Source organism: Oncorhynchus clarkii, chromosome 14 (assembly GCF_045791955.1).
Source record: "Oncorhynchus clarkii lewisi isolate Uvic-CL-2024 chromosome 14, UVic_Ocla_1.0, whole genome shotgun sequence".
NCBI lineage: Eukaryota > Metazoa > Chordata > Actinopteri > Salmoniformes > Salmonidae > Oncorhynchus > Oncorhynchus clarkii.
The window spans coordinates 35000543-35021000 of NC_092160.1; the positions used below are offsets into that span (position 1 = coordinate 35000543).

The 20458-nt window shown below is 43.9% G+C and overlaps 1 protein-coding gene across 1 annotated transcript in view; it reads left to right on the top strand.

The window, feature by feature from the left end:
* The first annotated feature begins 1527 nt into the window (after positions 1–1527).
* LOC139366568 (transforming growth factor-beta-induced protein ig-h3-like) overlaps positions 1528–20458 on the top strand; it is a 45758-nt gene continuing 26827 nt past the window's right edge. Inside the window, exons 1-9 of the mRNA XM_071104217.1 lie at positions 1528–1734; positions 2032–2130; positions 14426–14490; positions 14707–14864; positions 17476–17640; positions 18087–18233; positions 18536–18677; positions 19179–19391; positions 20107–20244. Coding sequence (XP_070960318.1) covers positions 1619–1734; positions 2032–2130; positions 14426–14490; positions 14707–14864; positions 17476–17640; positions 18087–18233; positions 18536–18677; positions 19179–19391; positions 20107–20244 — 1243 coding nt within the window. The 5' untranslated portion in view covers positions 1528–1618. The remainder of the gene's footprint in view (positions 1735–2031; positions 2131–14425; positions 14491–14706; positions 14865–17475; positions 17641–18086; positions 18234–18535; positions 18678–19178; positions 19392–20106; positions 20245–20458) is intronic.

Below are 20458 nucleotides of genomic sequence, written 5' to 3' on the forward strand. Positions count from 1 at the left end.
GGGGTTGGGAGACACTGTGGCCCTGTCTGACGACACCCCTGGACCGGGCCAACCAGGCAGGATATAACCCCACCCACTCTGCCAAAGCACAGCCCCCACACCACTAGAGGGATATCAACAGACCACCAACGTACTACCCCGAGACAAGGCTGAGTATAGACCACAAAGATCTCCCCCACCGCACGAGCCCTGGGGGGGCGCAAAACCGGACAGGACTCAACCCACTCAAAGTCGTGTATAGTGAAAAAAGCCTGGCACGACGTGACGCACCCCCTCCTAGGGACGGTGTGGAAGAGCACCAGTAAGCCAGTGACTCAGCCCACGCAATAGGGTCAGAGGAAGACAATACAAGTTAGCAATGAACTCATCCCTGCTGAAACACTCTGGGTGTGGGTGAGACAGATGTATTAACAAAAAGCAGTTTTGTCAGAGTTCCCAGTCCAGGGTTCCCAGTCCAAGCCAATGACTGAAACTATTGGCTGAGAAACTTTGTTCAGGTCAAACTGAGAATTTCTGTGGTAAAATAGATGTCCTGGCTTTGATACTCTCTACAGTGGATGTCCTCAGAAAGCTAGATGTCCTGGTGGTGATACTCTCTACAGTGGATGTCCTCAGAAAGCTAGATGTCCTGGTGGTGATACTCTACAGTGGATGTCCTCAGAAAGCTAGATGTCCTGGTGGTGATACTCTACAGTGGATGTCCTCAGAAGGCTAGATGTCCTGGTGGTGATACTCTCTACAGTGGATGTCCTCAGAAAGCTAGATGTCCTGGCTTTGATACTCTACAGTGGATGTCCCCAGAAGGCTAGATGTCCTGGTGATGATACTCTACAGTGGATGTCCCCAGAAGGCTAGATGTCCTGGTGATGATACTCTACAGTGGATGTCCCCAGAAGGCTAGATGTCCTGGTGGTGATACTCTCTACAGTGGATGTCCCCAGAAAGCTAGATGTCCTGGTGGTGATACTCTCTACAGTGGATGTCCCTAGAAAGCTAGATGTCCTGGTGGTGATACTCTCTACAGTGGATGTCCCCAGAAAGCTAGATGTCCTGGTGGTGATACTCTCTACAGTGGATGTCCCCAGAAGGCTAGATGTCCTGGTGATGATACTCTACAGTGGATGTCCTCAGAAGGTGAAATGTCCATGTATCTAATGCCTGACCCGGGCATTAGCTTGAGGAGCTGATGCTAGTCTTCATGTCTCAGACGAGGGATGGCATTGCATTTGGGACTAATTTGAGGGATGGCATTGCATTTGGGACTAATTTGAGGGATGGCATTGCATTTGGGACTAATTTGAGGGATGGCATTGCATTTGGGACTAATTTGATGACCAATAAAATGTATCTCAAAAAATATATTTGTTCACATTATTTAATCTATTTTCTTTCCATATCATTACTGTATTTGTGGTAAAATAAGATTGACTCCGTTAGTTATACCTATTTTCTTATTTTATTTTTTTGTGCAAAAGGTTTTAATTCCCCACGCCTATCTTGGCTCACTCCCCACGCCCCTCCCCAGAACGGTTTCCTTCACTATATATTCATGGTCGCGTCGTCCTCGGTCTTGTCTGGAGTGCGGAGGCGGACGGAATAAGGGGAAAAGGTCAAAAAAATGCAGCACTTAACTTTATTCACTTTGGCGATCACCTTGATTGCAACGATTTGTTTGGCAAAGTCACCCTATCAATCAGTTCTTCAGCACAGCAGGATAAGAGGCAGGCAGCATGGGTAAGGCTGCTTACTTATTCAAATGATGTGTCCTTAGAACGTTCTGCGCTATGCAATTTCAAGCAAACATGACTTTTATTCGTATAATTACGAAGGATGATTAATGTTTTATGTTAGAAAATATATGACTTACTACGCCTACTGATTTTTAATGGCATACTTTGGTTGTGCTTCACAACTGCTTTGTAGTACAGTGAACAAGTAATTCGATGTGATGGGCAAACTCACAATTGTCTACTGTAATGTGCCGCTAAAAATAAATAAAACGCAATGAAATATTCTCTCATCTGTTTTTAGACCAAACGTGTGCGCGATGCAAAAGATACAAGGGACCGACAAGAAATACTTCACCAACTGCAAGCAATGGTACCATCGCAAGATCTGCGGCAAACCAACGTGAGTGTAATATAAACATGTTATTAACGTGCGTGTTCATTTTAAATGGTTGACAGTGAGTTGATTTATTATAACATGTTGCGTCAATATATTTTGTATTTTAGCCTACTGGTGTAGACTATAAATCTAGTGTGGATGGATAGGATGTCCTTCATCAGAAAGGATGAGGAGCCCAAACTTTTTTTTGTCATTTCTGCTGAGCAGACCACTGCCTTTATTGTTCATTTAGATACGCAAACAATAGATTTTAAGAAGGATTTCTGAGTTTTCCACTGGTTTAAATTAGGAATTTTCCTTTCGTGTGGGTTTCATGAAGGAGAACTCCCAACTAAGATTGTCAAGTGAAAACATTGAACCTTCACCTCTATTCTGCTGGAAGCAGCAGGGGGCAAGGACAGAAACCAACAGATTTGGGACGTAACCATAGCATAGAGGTGCAGTAAATGACATACAGTGAGAAGGAATTGATCTGACTTTGAGTTATGCTCAAATTAGTCCCAAACATCAACTTGCATAAAATCTCCATCTTCAAAGAGTTAAGTATGATGAAGGTGACAGTTTTAAAGAGCCACATTAGTGAAATTCCTTCCTGAATCAGTAGCCCAACTATTTAAGTCGCTAACCATAATGACTCGCTGTTGTAAAATGACATGCAGTGAGGTCTGTTTTCAATCATCTGCTGGGATTGAGGTTTCAAAACCTTGTTAAGATTGGTTCAGTTGGTAACCAGAATGTTGAAGTGGGATATGCTTTTTCTTCATCATTTTACGAGACCTTCTCCTTCGGCCGTTGGGTCCTGCCAGGACAGTCTGATGCCAGTGTAGATGAGACAGTGAGTGCGTTCGAAATGGGAGAGAACTTCTCCTTCGGTCGTTGTGTCCTGCCAGGACAGTCTGATGCCAGTGTAGATGAGACAGTGAGTGCGTTCGAAATGGGAGAGAACTTCTCCTTCGGTCATTGGGTCCTGCCAGGACAGTCTGGTGCCAGTGTAGATGAGACAGTGAGTCGGTCCCAATTGGCACCCTATTCCCTATATAGTGCACTACTTTTAACCAGAAACCTATTCATTTTGACCAGGGACCCTAGGGTTCCATTAGGGATGAATAGGGTGCCATTTGGGATGTATAGTCTGCTATTATGCAAAATGTCCCAACAGTCCTGGGAGAGAAAATATCTTCTAAAAATGTTAATGACTTAATGGTCCAGGTATACTAGTGGTTAGAGTGTAGGGGCGGTAGGTAGTCTAGTGGTTAGAGTGTAGAGGCGGCAGGGTAGCCTAGTGGTTAGAGTGTAGGGGCGGTAGGTAGTCTAGTGGTTAGAGTGTAGGGGCGGCAGGTAGCCTAGTGGTTAGAGTGTAGAGGCGGCAGGGTAGCCTAGTGGTTAGAGTGTAGGGGCGGCAGGTAGCCTAGTGGTTAGAGTGTAGGGGCGGTAGGTAGCCTAGTGGTTAGAGTGTAGGGGCGTAAGGTAGCCTAGTGGTTAGAGTGTAGGGGCGGTAGGTAGTCTAGTGGTTAGAGTGTAGAGGCGGCAGGGTAGCCTAGTGGTTAGAGTGTAGGGGCGGCAGGTAGCCTAGTGGTTAGAGTGTAGAGGCGGCAGGGTAGCCTAGTGGTTAGAGTGTAGGGGCGGTAGGTAGTCTAGTGGTTAGAGTGTAGGGGCGGCAGGTAGCCTAGTGGTTAGAGTGTAGGGGCGGCAGGTAGCCTAGTGATTAGAGTGTAGGGGCGGTAGGTAGCCTAGTGGTTAGAGTGTAGGGGCGTAAGGTAGCCTAGTGGTTAGAGTGTAGGGGCGGCAGGTAGCCTAGTGGTTAGAGTGTAGTGGCGTAAGGTAGCCTAGTGGTTAGAGTGTAGGGGCGGCAGGTAGCCTAGTGGTTAGAGTGTAGGGGCGGCAGGTAGCCTAGTGATTAGAGTGTAGGGGCGGTAGGTAGCCTAGTGGTTAGAGTGTAGGGGCGGTAGGTAGCCTAGTGGTTAGAGTGTAGGGGTGGTAGGTAGCCTAGTGGTTAGAGTGTAGGGGCGGTAGTTAGCCTAGTGGTTAGAGTGTAGGGGCGGCAGGTAGCCTAGTGGTTAGAGTGTAGGGGCGGTAGGTAGCCTAGTGGTTAGAGTGTAGGGGCGGTAGGTAGCCTAGTGGTTAGAGTGTAGGGGCGGTAGGTAGCCTAGTGGTTAAAGTGTAGGGGTGGTAGGTAGCCTAGTGGTTAGAGTGTAGGGGCGGTAGGTAGCCTAGTGGTTAGAGTGTAGGGGCGGTAGGTAGCCTAGTGGTTAGAGCATTGGGCCAGTAACCAAAAGGTTGCTTGATCAAATCCCAGAGCTGACCAAGTAAAAATCTGTTGTTCTGACCCTAAACAAGGCAGTTAACCCACTGTTCCTAGGCCGTCATTGTAAATGAGAATTTGTTCTTAACTGATTTGCCTGGTATAAATAAATCAAATGTGAATTTGACAGCAGAAAGGTGTCTGCAAGCCTCCCAGCCGAAAGAGTTTGTGCATATATTTACATATATTATGATGACATTTCTGTTCGTTTTGGACTTCGAGCACACAATTTTTTTTTCTTGAAGCCGAAGTCAGTAGCCCTCCGTTGGTGATTCGCCAACAGTAGCGATTCTTCAATAAAGACGTTGTTGTCATTCAACGTGAGACGACTCGTTTTCAATCACATTTTTGTTTCATTTAGAAATACTGCACCAAAAATCTTAGTTTGATGTAAAATTGCGAAATGACTTAGGAAATGACTCGTCCGTGAATCATTGAGTCATCCGCTTTGTTGCTGAGTCCTCTTCTCTTTTTGTGACGTTGACATGGACTGGAAGTTTGATACGTTTTAGTGTTCGTATGGGGAGATAAATAGCTGGCTTAGTTAGTTTGGAGGAGAGAAATGCTGGGTTATCTAGGTAGTTAGTTTGGATGAGATAAATAGCTGGGTTAGTTTGGGGGAGATACAGAGCTGGGTTAGTTAGTTTGGACGAGATAAATAGCTGGTTTAGTTAGGTAGTTAGTTTGGGGGAGACAAATAGCTGGGTTAGCTAGGTAATTCGCTTTGGGGAGATAAATAACTGGGTTAGCTAGGTAGTTAGTTTTGGGGAGATACATAGCTGGGTTAGCTAGGTAGTTAGTTTTGGGGAGATACATAGCTGGGTTAGCTAGGTAGTTAGACAGTAGATAATGGATACCTTGTGTCTCTATTCAATCAGTCCGGGTAGTGTTACACAGTAGATAATGGATACCTTGTGTCTCTCTATTCAATCAGTCCAGGTAGTGTTACACAGTAGATAATGGATACCTTGTGTGTCTCTATTCAATCAGTCCAGGTAGTGTTAAACAGTAGATAATGGATACCTTGTGTCTCTATTCAATCAGTCCGGGTAGTGTTAAATAGCTTGACCACCTCTGAGGATAAAAGGACAACTCAGGTTACCAACATCAATCTTCCAGATAGGCCCTGTCCTGGACCCTGGGCAGTAAAGGCACTGACAGCCTCAATCTTCCAGATAGGCCCTGTCCTGGACCCTGGGCATTAAAGGCACTGACAGCCTCAATCTTCCAGATAGGCCCTGTCCTGGACCCTGGGCATTAAAGGCACTGACAGCCTCAATCTTCCAGATAGGCCCTGTCCTGGACCCTGGGCAGTAAAGGCACTGACAGCCTTCCACAGTAGCGGCTGTTTGATCAACGTCAATGTTAACGTCCCTGCAGGTGGCAAGATGCTATTGGTTATTGCTCTGTCTAACATTCCTCTGAGATTGTGTTGTAGGTTTTGGGAAAGTCATGTGTCGACCAATGCACCATTATACTGCCTTGCCCTGCAGTGCATGGGAATGGGTGTGTTAAGAAAACAGGCATTTGCTATTTAAAATAAGTGGGTCTTGTTGTGTGAGAGTCTGAGTGTGAGTTGTGTGAGAGTCTGAGTGTGAGTTGTGTGAGTGTCTAAGTGTGAGTGTGTGAGTGTGAGTTGTGTGAGAGTCTGAGTGTGAGTTGTGTGAGTGTGAGTTGTGTGAGAGAGAGAGTCTGAGTGTGAGTTGTGTGAGAGAGAGAGTCTGAGGTGTGAGTTGTGTGAGTGAGTGTGAGTTGTGTGAGAGAGAGAGTCTTCTGTTCCTGGAATTTTCTTGTTATTTGATCTCCCTTGATGAGTATTGTGAAATGATCTGGACGTTTCCTGTAGAATTGTTTTTACCACAGACACAAACTTGATGTATTTGTAACGGGAGACGTTTGCTGGCGATTCAGAACAGTGTTTCTTTCATTGGAAATCTCATGAAAGTTGAAGAGGAAGTGAAACTTTGCTGTGGGCGCTGGATGTTTGGAGGAAATGATGGCTTTAGAGGGTACTGTTGAGGGACTTCCGTCCCTAAACGCACACTAATCATTCATAAGGGAGCCATGAAAAATGTACTTTTTCCATAGCAAGCCAGGCCTAACTGTGTCAATTTGAGAGGGCTGGGACTGGGAGATTGAGAGTTGCGCTCGAAAGGACAAACCTGGGCTTGTGTCAACAAAGGTTTCAAAAAGCTTTTATCAGTTTGGATTTAATTTCCAGACAGAGACAGACAAGAGAGAGTCGAGGTAAAATACTATGTAGAATATTTCTAATACATATCCTTTAGCATGTCTGTAGTGCCGGATGTGCAGGGGTTTGCACGTTTGGGACAATTAGATTGGCCTGTTAGGCCAGGCAAGCAAAAAACAAATCACAGAACGTTTTTTTTAAAATGATTTAAAAAAAGGGATGCACAGATATGACCTTTTTGTCCGATACCGATAACCGATATTTAAAATTTTAGCTGCCTTTTAATCATTCTAGTACAGTTAAATAGTTAACACACACACATGGATGCAGCGGTCTAAGGCACTGCATCTCAGTGCAAGAGGCGTCATTACACAAATCTAACAAGTAATCTAACAATTCCCCAACAACTACCTAATACACACAAATCTAACAAGTAATCTAACAATTCCCCTACAACTACCTAATACACACAAATCTAACAAGTAATCTAACAATTCCCCAACAACTACCTAATACACACAAATCTAACAAGTAATCTAACAATTCCCCAACAACGACATAATAAACACAAATCTAACAAGTAATCTAACAATTCCCCAACAACGACATAATAAACACAAATCTAACAAGTAATCTAACAATTCCCCAACAACTACCTAATAAACACAAATCTAACAAGTAATCTAACAATTCCCCAACAACTACCTAATACACACAAATCTAACAAGTAATCTAACAATTCCCCAACAACGACATAATAAACACAAATCTAACAAGTAATCTAACAATTCCCCAACAACTACCTAATACACACAAATCTAACAAGTAATCTAACAATTCCCCAACAACGACATAATAAACACAAATCTAACAAGTAATCTAACAATTCCCCAACAACGACATAATAAACACAAATCTAACAAGTAATCTAACAATTCCCCAACAACTACCTAATAAACACAAATCTAACAAGTAATCTAACAATTCCCCAACAACTACCTAATACACACAAATCTAACAAGTAATCTAACAATTCCCCAACAACGACATAATAAACACAAATCTAACAAGTCATCTAACAATAGCATGGGGCATGGTGGCGACACAGTAAAGAGGCTCAGAGAGAACGCCACCGGATTGCTTGTTCACGCGCTCGAGTACTTTCGTACGTTTTAAAACAAATCAAATCAAATCAAATTTATTTATATAGCCCTTCGTACATCAGCTGATGTCTCAAAGGGCTGTACAGAAACCCAGCCTAAAACCCCAAACAGCAAGCAATGCAGGTGTAGAAGCACGGTGGCTAGGAAAAACTTCCTAGAAAGGCCAAAACCTAGGAAGAAACCTAGAGAGGAACCAGGCTATGTGGGGTGGCCAGTCCTCTTCTGGCTGTGCCGGGTGGAGATTATAACAGAACATGGCCAAGATGTTCAAATGTTCATAAATGACCAGCATGGTTGAATAATAATAAGGCAGAACAGTTGAAACTGGAGCAGCAGCACGGCCAGGTGGACTGACAAGGAGTCATCATGTCAGGTGTTAACCCCACGGTCTGTGTGGGCAGTTTTGTTGAGCAGGCGTTTCAATGCCATGGCAGAGGCTATCACGTCTGTTGTTGATGAGCGTATTTCTCCAGTCAGTTGTTTGAATGGAGCCAGGTGTGTGTTCATGTTTCCAAGTTTCAAACATGTTCTCAAATGTCATTGAAATGGCAGCAGCGGTATGAGAACCAGCACATTTTTATTATTATTATTTTTTTATTTTACCCCTTTTTCTCCCCAATTTCGTGGTATCCAATTGTTGTAGTAGCTACTATCTTGTCTCATCGCTACAACTCCCGTGCGGGCTCGGGAGAGACAAAGGTTGAATGTCATGCGTCCTCCGATACACAACCCAACCAAGCCGCACTGCTTCTTAACACAGCGCACATCCAACCCGGAAGCCAGCCGCGCCAATGTGTCGGAGGAAACACCGTGCACCTGGCAACCTTGGTTAGCGTGCACTGCGCCCGGCCCGCCACAGGAGTCGCTGGTGCGCGATGAGACAAGGAGATCCCTACCGACCAATCCCTCCCTAACCCGGACGACGCTAGGCCAATTGTGCGTCGCCCCACGGACCTCCCGGTCGCGGCCGGTTACGACGGTTACGACAGCGCGAACCCAGGGACTCTGATGGCACAGCTGGCGCTGCAGTACAGCGCCCTTAACCACTGCGCCACCCGGGAGGCCACCAGCACATTCTTGAGCAATACTGCTTTCCTCAGTACGAAATCCTCATTGACCCACAGTGCTGTCAGACTCTGCATGCTCGTGGGGCTGACATCACTGGTCCAAATGTCAGTTGTGAAGCTAATAGCAGCTTATAAGATGTACGTTTCAACCATACGGTGTAACTCTGGTAGGGCAACATCTGGAAAATAGTGTGTACCGGGGCTCAACCAGTCGGCGAAAGCCAACATCAGCCACGACAGAGGACGTTTGATTGTCAAGGGCAATGAATTCCATTATCTTGGCGTTAATGGATTTCGCCTTTGAGTGGTCTCGCTGAAAATGTTCTTACTCTTTCAAATGACTGCTGGACTTGAACCTATTTAGTTGTTGGAAGTGTGCGCTTAGTATATGGACGACAGTGTAGCGCTGTATTGTCCTCGGCGCCATCTTCTTACGTTATATAGTTACGCACGTCAGCTTTGACATCGGTTTTGCACATCGCCGTTAAACTAGACATCGGGCCGATGCCGATATGCTCACGATATATCGTGCATCTCTAATTTCAAATAGTATTTGAACCCAGGTCTGGATGGAGTTTTGAACACTGTGGTGTGTAGCAGCTTTCATCGTCCTGAACTGAACCCTGTCTGTGTGACTGTGAGTGGCCACTGAGTTTATTTTTTAACTAGGCAAGTCAGTTAAGAACAAATTCTTATTTTCAATGACAGCCTAGGAACAGTGGGTTAACTGCCTGTTCAGGGGCAGAACAACAGATTTGTACCTTATCAGCTTGGGATTTGAACTTGCAACCTTTCGGCTGCTAGTCCAACGCTCTAACCACTAGACTACCCTGCTGCCTCTACACTCTAACCACTAGACTACCCTGCTGCCTCTACACTCTAACCACTAGGCTACCCTGCCGCCTCTACACTCTAACCACTAGGCTACCCTGCCACCTCTACACTCTAACCACTAGGCTACCCTGCCGCCTCTACACTCTAACCACTAGGCTACCCTGCCGCCTCTACAGTCTAACCACTAGGCTACCCTGCCGCCTCTACACTCTAACCACTAGGCTACCCTGCCACCTCTACACTCTAACCACTAGGCTACCCTGCCGCCTCTACACTCTAACCACTAGGCTACCCTGCCGCCTCGACAGTCTAACCACTAGGCTACCCTGCCGCCTCTACACTCTAACCACTAGGCTACCCTAGTGGTTAGAGTGTTGGACTAGCAGCCGAAAGGTAATGGGTTCAGATGCAGGCCATGGGGACGTGGTGCTGCTGGTGCTAGAGAGGTTACAGGTCACTTGAGGGGAGAAACCCATAACTCTGAGTCACCAATAACCCTAACAACCCCCCTTAGTTACCTCCCAAAGCCCCACTCTCAACACCAATGCATTTGTTCTTCTGTTTTTCTCAGCAATCACACTATGTTTTGAAGTGGTAGCATTTGACTAAAGGTGAATCCCAGAGCTAACTAGTCTGTAAAGCTTTATACATGCTCACTTTTACAACAAATTACATCTTGTTATATTGTCTGGGAAAGAAAAGTTTTTGTTGTTTGTTGATACTTAATCAATAAAGCAAGAAAACATATATTTTTTTGTTTGTTGATACAGTACCTATGAATATAAAGCCAAAGTGAGAGATGACTGTGTGGGAAAATCCAAATCTATCTAGCATGCTGATTTCAACATGGACGCCATAAAGTCAAATGGACCTTCAGTGTACTTCTTTAGTACTTCTACATGGTGGACAGGTTGCCTCAACACTCAGACATCTCAATGTACACAGTGTTTGAATTATACAACCTTGCTGTTTATTTTGACAGAAATCCATGGCTACCATCTGTGTTTATGCTTGCGGAGAAAAAAAATCTAAGCTGAGTGATCATCTGTTTTGATAATCAGTCTGGGCTGGTTTCCTGGCTACTGTGTTTTACAGGGTTTCTCCGTAACCCCCCCCCCCCCCCCTCTGAATGTTAGGATTGTCCCCTAACCATGTTATTACTGCATTGTCGGAACTAGAAGCACAAGCATTTCGCTACACTCGCATTAACATCTGCTAACCATGTGTATGTGACAAATAAAATTTGATTTGATTTGATTTGTTTCCGAACTACCCACTACCCTCTCCCTAGGAGTATAACAGTAGCTGATTGCTCAGATCATTGTCTGGTCTTAAACAGCTTATACAGTATAGTTCATTATGCTTGAAGGGGATTGTGGGGACGGTGTGGTTAACTAGGGTTGACGTAACATGTGGGTATAGACTGTATCTGGCTCAGGTAGTTTTCCATTGACTTTCATCAATGTTAGGACTCAGAGTTGGTCTTCTTTGACATTTTAGTTACTTTTAGTCACTTATCTAGAGTGACTTACACTAGGTGTATTCATCTTAAAATAGCTAGGTGTGACAATCACATATCTCAGTCATAGTAAATTGCCTAGTGGTTAGAGCATTGGGACAGTAACCAAAAGGTTGCTGGATTGAATCCCCAAGCTGACAAGGTAAAAAAAATCTGTTCTGCCCCCCTGAGCAAGGCAGTTAACCCACTGTTCCCTGTGCGCAGTGGATGTCGATTTAAGGCAGCCCCCCGCTCCTCTCTGATTCAGATTGGGTTGGGTTAAATGTGGAAGACACATTTCAGTTGAAGGCTTTCAGTTGTACGACTGGTATCTTTTACATTTTCCTCAGTAAAGAAGCTATGGGGGGGGGGGGGGGGGGCTACAGTTTGAAGAGAGGGTTTCAGATGTTTTCAGAAGATGGGCAGGTACTCTGCTAAATAGCTTTGACTGATCTGAGTGGGATCTGACCTCCCTTCGGAGTACTTGGGTTGGAGTGTAGGGCCTGCAAGGGGCTGCAAAATGCCAAATTATTTTTGTGTAGATTTCCACAGCTTTTGCCTTGTCTTTTTTTGCGTGTTATGTATTGTTAATATTGCCACTGTGTGTTTCACACTATAACCTATGTGTCCCACTGTTGGATTAGTAATACTCATGTTTACACAATGGACTAGCATCCTTTGTCATCATTTTCCTTGTTTTCTGGTTGTATGAAGAACTTGCCACCGAATGTACTGTTGAAGTCAGAAGTTTACATACACCTCAGCCAAATACATTTAAACTCAGTTTTTCACAACTCTTGACATTTAATCCTAGTCAAAATCCCCTGTTTTAGGTCAGTTAGGATCACCACTTTATTTTAAGAATGTGAAATGTCATAATAATAGGAGAATGATTTATTTCAGCTTTTATTTATTTTATCACATTCCCAGTGGGTCAGAAGTTTACATGCACTCAATTAGTATTTGGTAGCATTGCCTTTAAATCTTCCACAAGCTACCCACAATAAGTTGGGTGAATTTTGGCCCATTCCTCCTGACAGAGCTGGTGTAACTGAGTCAGGTTTGTAGGCCTCCTTACTCGCACACGCTTTTTCAGTTCTGCCCACAAATTTTCTATAGGATTGAGGTCAGGGCTTTGTGATGGCCACTCCAATACGTTGACTTTGTTGTCCTTAATCCATTTTGCCACAACTTTGGAAGTATTCTTTGGGTCATTGTCCATTTGGAAGACCCATTTGCAACCAAGCTTTAACTTCTTGACTGATGTCTTGAGATGTTGCTTCAATATATCCACAATTTTCCTCCCTCATGCTGCCATCTATTTTGTGAAGTGCACCAGTCCCCCTTGCAGCAAGGCACCCCCACAACAGGATGCTGTCGCCCCCGTACTTCACTGTTGGGATGGTGTTCTTCGACTTGCTAGCCTCTCCCTTTTTCCTCCAAACATAGTGATGATCATTATGGCCAAACAGTTCTATTTTTGTTTCATCAGACCAGAGGACATTTCTCCAAAAAGTACGATCTTTGTACCCATGTGCAGTTGCAAACCGTAGTCTGGCTTTTTTGTGGCGGTTTTGGAGCAGTGGCTTCTTCCTTGCTGAACGGCCTGTCAAGTTATGTCAATATAGGACTCGTTTTACTGTGGATATAGATATTTTTGTACCTGTTTCCTCCAGCATCTTCACAAGGTCCTTTGCTGTTGTTCTGGGATTGATTTGCACTTTTCGCACTAAAGTACGTTTATCTCTAGGAGACAGAATGCGTCTCCTTCCTGAGCGGTATGACGGCTGCGTGGTCCCATAGTGTTTATACTTGCGTACTATTGTTTGTACAGATGAACGTGGTCCCTTCAGGCGTTTGGAAATTGCACCCAAGGATGAACCAGACTTGTGGAGGTCTACAATGTTTTTTTCTGAGGTCTTGGCTGATTTCTTTTGATTTTCCCATGATGTCAAGCAAAGAGGCACTGTGTTTGAAGGTAGGCCTTGAAATACATCCACAGGTACACCTCCAATTGACTAAAATTACGTCAATTAGCCTATCAGAAGCTTCTAAAGCAATGACATAATTTTCTGTAATGTTCCAAGCTGTTTAAAGGCACAGTAATCTTAGTGTATGTAAACTTCTGACCCACTGGCACTGTGATACAGTGAACTATGTGATTATAACTGTCTGTTGTAACGGCTCTCGTTTGTTGAATGAAGAGTGGACCAAGGTGCAGCGTGGGAAGTGTTCATGATTTTAATGTTCAAAAAACACTCAAACAAAATGACAAAAAGTGAAAACGAAAGTGCACAGTTCTGTCAGGCAAAAACACTAAACAGAAAACAAGATCCCCAAAAAAACGAAAAGGAAAATGACAACTTATATATGATCCCCAATCAGAGACAACGATAGACTCTGATTGGGAACCACACTTGGCCAAAACCAAAGAAATAGACAACATAGACTTTCCCACCCGAGTCACACCCTGACCTAACCAAACATAGAGAATAATAAGGAACTCTAAGGTCAGGGCGTGACATCTGAAAACAATTGTTGAAAAAATTCCTTGCGTCATGCACAAAGTAGATGTCCTAACCGACTTGCCAAAACTATAGTTTGTCAACAAGAAATTTGTGGAGTGGTTTAAAAAAAAAAGTTTTAATGACTCCAACCTAAGTGTATGTAAACTTCCGACTTCAACTGTAGCTAGATAAAAGCTTCCTTTTCGTGGAGATAGACCACTTATTGTTTACGTAGCGTTAAGGTTCACATTTTTATCTGGTAGCTTAGTGGTGCACCTTTGCTTGTCTGTTCTCCTTTTGTTTTTACTGGACCGGAGCCTCAGTATTGGTCCCTTAGTCCCCTTTTTGGAGTTTCCTTTGGCCAACCCTGGGTCAGTGGATTCCTCTGCTCCGCTCCCTCTGTCTCTCTCTGAGGAAATTAGCTTTTATGACCTTCCAGCTGAGCCCAGTTTAGATTTATCGTGGAAATATCTTAAATGCACAAAATGGCAGAACTTTGTGTATAGCATGTGGTTGAATCATTTAGTCTAAGACACATTGCTCAATCTTTTTTTGCCTCGTCACAGATCTGTTTGTGGCAAGACAACACAAACAATATCTGGGACAAGACAACACAAACAATATCTGGGACAAGGCTAGAGTCTTTTGATTGGAAAGGGTAATGAGAAACTGACCTGTTGTTTTCATCTCTGATTGGCTGCAGTCATCTTCAACCTGTGTTCTTATTGGTCGACAGGGTGATCAGCTATGAGTGTTGCCCCGGTTACGAGAAGCTTTCAGGAGAGAAGGGTTGTCCTGCTGGTAAGAAGACATATGCAAATCAAGTTATAGCTCAGTCACTTACTATCCTTATGATGCAACATCTAGTTATCAATTTGGGATAATTATTTCTAGACAAGAGGCCTGTCAAACAAAACATGGCATCTCACTTTGGTTGTGAAATATACATCCATCAAGTCAACATTTGATTTTCACACATTCCCCCATATGACGTTTAAGAGTGTATTTTTTCCCCAGCCCTGCCATTGGTGAACATCTACAACACGCTGGGTATGGTTGGAGCCGCCACCACTAAGATGTACTCAGAGAGGGCTCAGCTGAGGGAGGAGATCGAGGGACCAGGGAGCTTCACCTTTTTCGCTCCCAGCAACCAGGCCTGGGCGGCCCTACCCACTGTGAGTCTCATCTTCACAGGAGAGGGATACACTGAGAGAGAAACCAGAACATTAAATATAATTCACCCCAATCCTGTTGCATCTAGAGATGTTGTATTATTCTGACCTCAGACTACGTGTTATCAGCCTAACCAACCACACTAGCATTTCAAAGTTCCTTTTTAGGAGCAGTAGCTATAACCAAGTTCATGTCTTTTTTAATATATACAGTGCATTCTGAAAGTATTCAGACCCCTTGACGTTTTCCTCATTTTGTTACGTTACAATCTTATTCCAAAATGGATTACATTTAATTACATTTTCCTAATCAATCTACACACAATACCCCATTATGACAAAGCGAATACCTAATTTATATAAGTATTCAGACCCTTTGCTATGAGACTCAAAATTGAGCTCAGATTCTCTGGTCTAATGTAACCAATATTGAACTCTTTGGACTGAATGCTAAGCGTCACGTCTGGAGGAAACCTGGCACCATCCCTACGGTGAAGCATGGTGGTGGCAGCACCATGCTGTGTCGATAATTTTCAGCAACAGGGACTGGGAGACTAGTCAGGATCAAGAGAAAGACGAACAGAGCAAAATACAGAGATCCTTGATGAAATCTTGCTCCAGAGCACTCAGGGCTTCAGACTGGGGCGAAGGTTCACTTTCCAACAGGACAACGACCCTAAGCACACAGCCAAGACAACGCAGGAGTGACTTCGGGATAAATCTCTGAATGTCCTTTAGTGGCCCATCCAGAGCCCGGAATTGAAACCGATCTAATATATCTGGTAAGACCTGAAAATAGCTGTAGCGTCATTCATACCCAAGAAGACTTGAGGCTGTAATCGCTGCCAAAGGCGCTTCAACAAAGTACTGAGGATAGTGCCTGAATACTGATGTAAATGTGATATTTCAGGTTTTTTATTTTTATACATTTGCAAAAACATCTAAAAACCTGTTTTTACTTTGTCATTATTGTGTAGATTGATGAGAGGGGAAAAATGTTTAAATCCATTTTAGAATACGGCTGTAATGTAACAAAATGTGGAAAAAGTCAAGGTGTCTGAATACTGAACCAAATGCACTGTGTATACTGAACCAAATGCACTGTGTATACTGAACCAAATGCACTGTGTATACTGAACCAAATGCACTGTGTATACTGAACCAAATGCACTGTGTATACTGAACCAAATGCACTGTGTATACTGAACCAAATGCACTGTGTATACTGAACCAAATGCACTGTGTATACTGAACCAAATGCACTGTGTATACTGAACCAAATGCACTGTGTATACTGAACCAAATGCACTGTGTATACTGAACCAAATGCACTGTGTATACTGAACCAAATGCACTGTGTTTACTGAACCAAATGCACTGTGTATACTGAACCAAATGCACTGTGTATACTGAACCAAATGCACTGTGTATACTGAACCAAATGCACTGTGTATACTGAACCAAATGCACTGTGTATACTGAACCAAATATATATGCAACAAAAGTTCATATAAGGAAATTTGGCAATTGAAATAAATTCATTAGGCCCTAGACTATGGATTTCACTTGACTGAGGGTCAGAAAACCAGTCAGTACCTGGTGTGACCACCATTTGACTCATGAAGCGCGACGTCTCCTTCACATAGAGTTGATCAGGTTGTTGATTGTGGCCTGTGGAATGTTGTCCCACTCCTCTTCAATGGCCGTGCGAAGTTGCTGGATATTGGCAGGAACTGGAACATTCTGTCATCCCAAACATGCTCAGTGGGTGACCATGTCTCATGAGTATGCAGGCCATGGAAGAACTGGGACATTTTCAGCTTCCAGGGAATGTGTACAGATCCTTGCGACATGGTGCATTATCATGCTGAAACATGAGGTGATGGCGGCGGATGAATGGCACGACAATGGGCCTCAGAATCTCGTCACGGTATATCTGCGCATCCAAATTGACATCGATAAACTTCAATTGTGTTCGTTGTCCGTAGCTTATGCCTGCCCATACCACCCCACCGCCACCATGGGGCACTCAGTTCACAACGTTGATATCAGCAAACCGCTCACCCACACGACACAATACACGTGGTCTGCTGTTGACGCCGGTTGGATGTACTGCCAAATTCTCTAAAACAACATTGGAGGAGGCTTATGGTAGAGAAATTAACATTCAATTCTCTGGCAACAGCTCTGGTGGACATTCCTGCATTCAGCATACCAATTGCACTCTCCCTCAAAACTTGAGACATCTGTGGCATTGTGTTCTGTGACAAAACTGCACATTTTAGAGTGGCCTGTTATTGTCCCCCAGCACAAGGTGCACCTGTGTAATGATCATGCTGTTTAATCAGCTTCTTGATATGCCACACCTGTCAGATGAATGTATTATCTTGGCAAATAAGAAATACTCACTAACAGGGATGTAAACAAATTTGTGCACATTTGAGAGAAATAAACAATTTGTGCGTACGAACATTTCTGGGATCTTTTATTTCAGCTCATGAAACATGGGACCAACACTTTACATGTTGCGTTTATATTTTTTTGTTCAGTAAATATTGTTAGCTTGTTAGCTTATTGTTAATCTGATGAAAATATGACTCTGGTTTTTATGTAGGAAATCCTGGATGCTCTGGTGAGCAACGTGAACATTGAGCTGCTCAACGCGCTCCACTACCACATGGTGAACCGCCGTTTGACCTCTGAGGACCTGAAGCACGGATCTGCCTTCCCCTCCATGTACCAAGACTTCAACGTTCACATCCACCACTACCCCAACGGAGTGAGTAGCATCTGTCCAATGTTAATGTTGCAATTTGTTGGAAGCACCGGTGGCTGGTAGCACCATCATTTGGGGAGGACGGATTCATAGTAATGACTGGAATTGGATGGTATTCAATGGTAGAAGAATGGTATCGACAGATCAAACACAGGGTTTTCCATCTGTTTGATAGCATTCCATTCACTTCATTTCAGTCATTATTATGAGCCACCCATGCCCTCACCAGCCTCCTGTGATTGGAAGGTATATGATGTTGTGACTTGGCCTGGTCCCAGATCTGTTTGTGCAATATGACCAAGCAAGTTGGAACCTCTAGAGAGACACTTCAACAACAAAAGAGACATGAACAGATAGGTTGTTTTGGTAATCTTTCAAATGGTCACGTAGACCATCGATCGAAAAGCCAGCTGAACAAAAGATCACAAAATGTTCTCTTGTCATTGCAGATTGTAACAGTGAACTGTGCTCGTCTGGTGAAAACAGACCAGCATGCGACCAACGGGATCGTGCACGTCGTGGACAGAGTCATCACCGCGGTTACCAACAACGTGCACACTTTCATCGACACCGATGATGATCTGGAGACTCTTCGTGTAAGTAAACGACTTTAACAGTTTGTCGCTTCATTCATCCATTCATTCATCCATTCATTCATCCATTCATTTCATTCATGAATTCATTCATCCATTCATTCATTCACAGAAGAGTATATCATACAGAACTCGCTTACCATTTTATACATGTGATATGATATGATTCAGTGTTGATTCGGTGTTGATTCAGTTTGTGATTCAGTGTTGATTCAGTTTTGATTCGGTGTTGATTCAGTTTGTGATTCAGTGTTGATTCAGTTTTGATTCGGTGTTGATTCAGTTTGTGATTCTATGTTTTGTAGACTGCTGTTGCTGCTGCTGGTCTGACCCAAATGCTGGAGAGCGATGGTCACTACACGGTGTTCGCTCCGACCAACGAAGCCTTCGAGAAGATCCCCCCTGAAATGCTCAAGAGGATCCTAGGAGACCCCGTGGCTCTGAGAGGTGAATCTAAGGACAGTTGGATATAGAACGGGGAGATAGATATTGGATATAGAACAGGGAGATAGATATTGGATATAGAACAGGGAGATAGATATTGGATATAGAACAGGGAGATAGATATTTGATATAGAACAGGGAGATAGATATTTGACATAGAACAGGGAGATAGATATTGGATATAGAACAGGGAGATAGATATTGGATATAGAACAGGGAGATAGATATTGGATATAGAACAGGGAGATATATATTGGATATAGAAGAGGGAGATAGATATTGGATATAGAACAGGGAGATAGATATTGGATATAGAACAGGGAGATAGATATTGGATATAGAACAGGGAGATAGATATTGAATATAGAACAGGGAGATAGATATTGGATATAGAACGGGGAGATAGAGATTGGATATAGAACAGGAAGATAGATATCGAAGACAGGAACCGAATGACTTATTAACGTGAACTAAGTTCTACTTGTGTCTGTACTCTCCATCCAGACCTGCTGAACTACCACATCCTGAAGAACATGCAGTGTGCAGAGTCCATCACATCTGGTACTCCCCTGGAGACCCTACAGGGGACCGTTCTAGAGGTGGGCTGTGATGGGAGTGACATGACCCTCAACGGGAAGGCCATCATCCAGAAGAAAGATCAGCTGGGGACCAACGGAGTCGTCCACTACATCAACGAGCTCCTCATCCCAGACTCGGGTATTCAAATCAGAGTCAGATCCTTAAGTTGAGAGTTGTTGCGTCAATGCCAAAATATAAGGCTGTAATTCAAACTATTGGACTTCTGCCTTCTTTTAGGAGATTATTAGTAGGGGTGATTTAGTCTGAGAAGGTCTCGGACTGCCATAGGAGTTGAGAGTCTAGTCTGGAAGGTCTCTGATTGCCATAGGAGTTGAGAGTCTGAGAAGGTCTCTGACTGCCATAGGAGTTGAGAGTCTGAGAAGGTCTCTGATTGCCATAGGAGTTGAGAGTCTAGTCTGAGAAGGTCTCTGATTGCCATAGGAGTTGAGAGTCTAGTCTGAGAAGGTCTCTGATTGCCATAGGAGTTGAGAGTCTAGTCTGAGAAGGTCTCTGATTGCCATAGGAGTTGAGAGTCTAGTCTGAGAAGGTCTCTGATTGCCATAGGAGTTGAGAGTCTAGTCTGAGAAGGTCTCTGATTGCCATAGGAGTTGAGAGTTTAGTCTGGAAGGTCTCTAACTGCCATAGGAGTTGAAAGTCTGGAAGGTGTCAGACTGCCATAGGAGTTGAGAGTCTTGTCTGGAAGGTCTCTAACTGCGATAGGAGTTGAGTCTAGTCTGAGAAGGTCTCTGATTGCCATAGGAGTTGAGAGTCTGAGAAGGTCTCCGACTGCCATAGGAGTTGAGAGTCTCTGTTCAATGAGAAATGTTAATTTATGTACTGATCTCTTTTGAAGCTAAAACCTTGTTGGAGCTGGCCCATGGATCTGTCGTTACCACAGCGACCAAGCTGTTTGTTGATGCTGGTCTTGGCTCCCACCTTTCTGGCTCCGAGGCTCTGACCATCCTGACCCCTCAGAATGAAGCTTTCAAAGGTATCATTGATCGATGACGCTCCCTCCATCTTTTTCTACCCCCCCCATCTCCATCTCTAGAAAGGCATATCTCTCTAGTCACCCCCAAAACCAATTCTTTCTTTGGCCGCCTCTCTTTCCAGTTCTCTGCTGCCAATGACTGGAACGAACTACAAAAATCTCTGAAACTGGAAACACTTATCTCCCTCACTAGCTTTAAGCACCAACTGTCAGA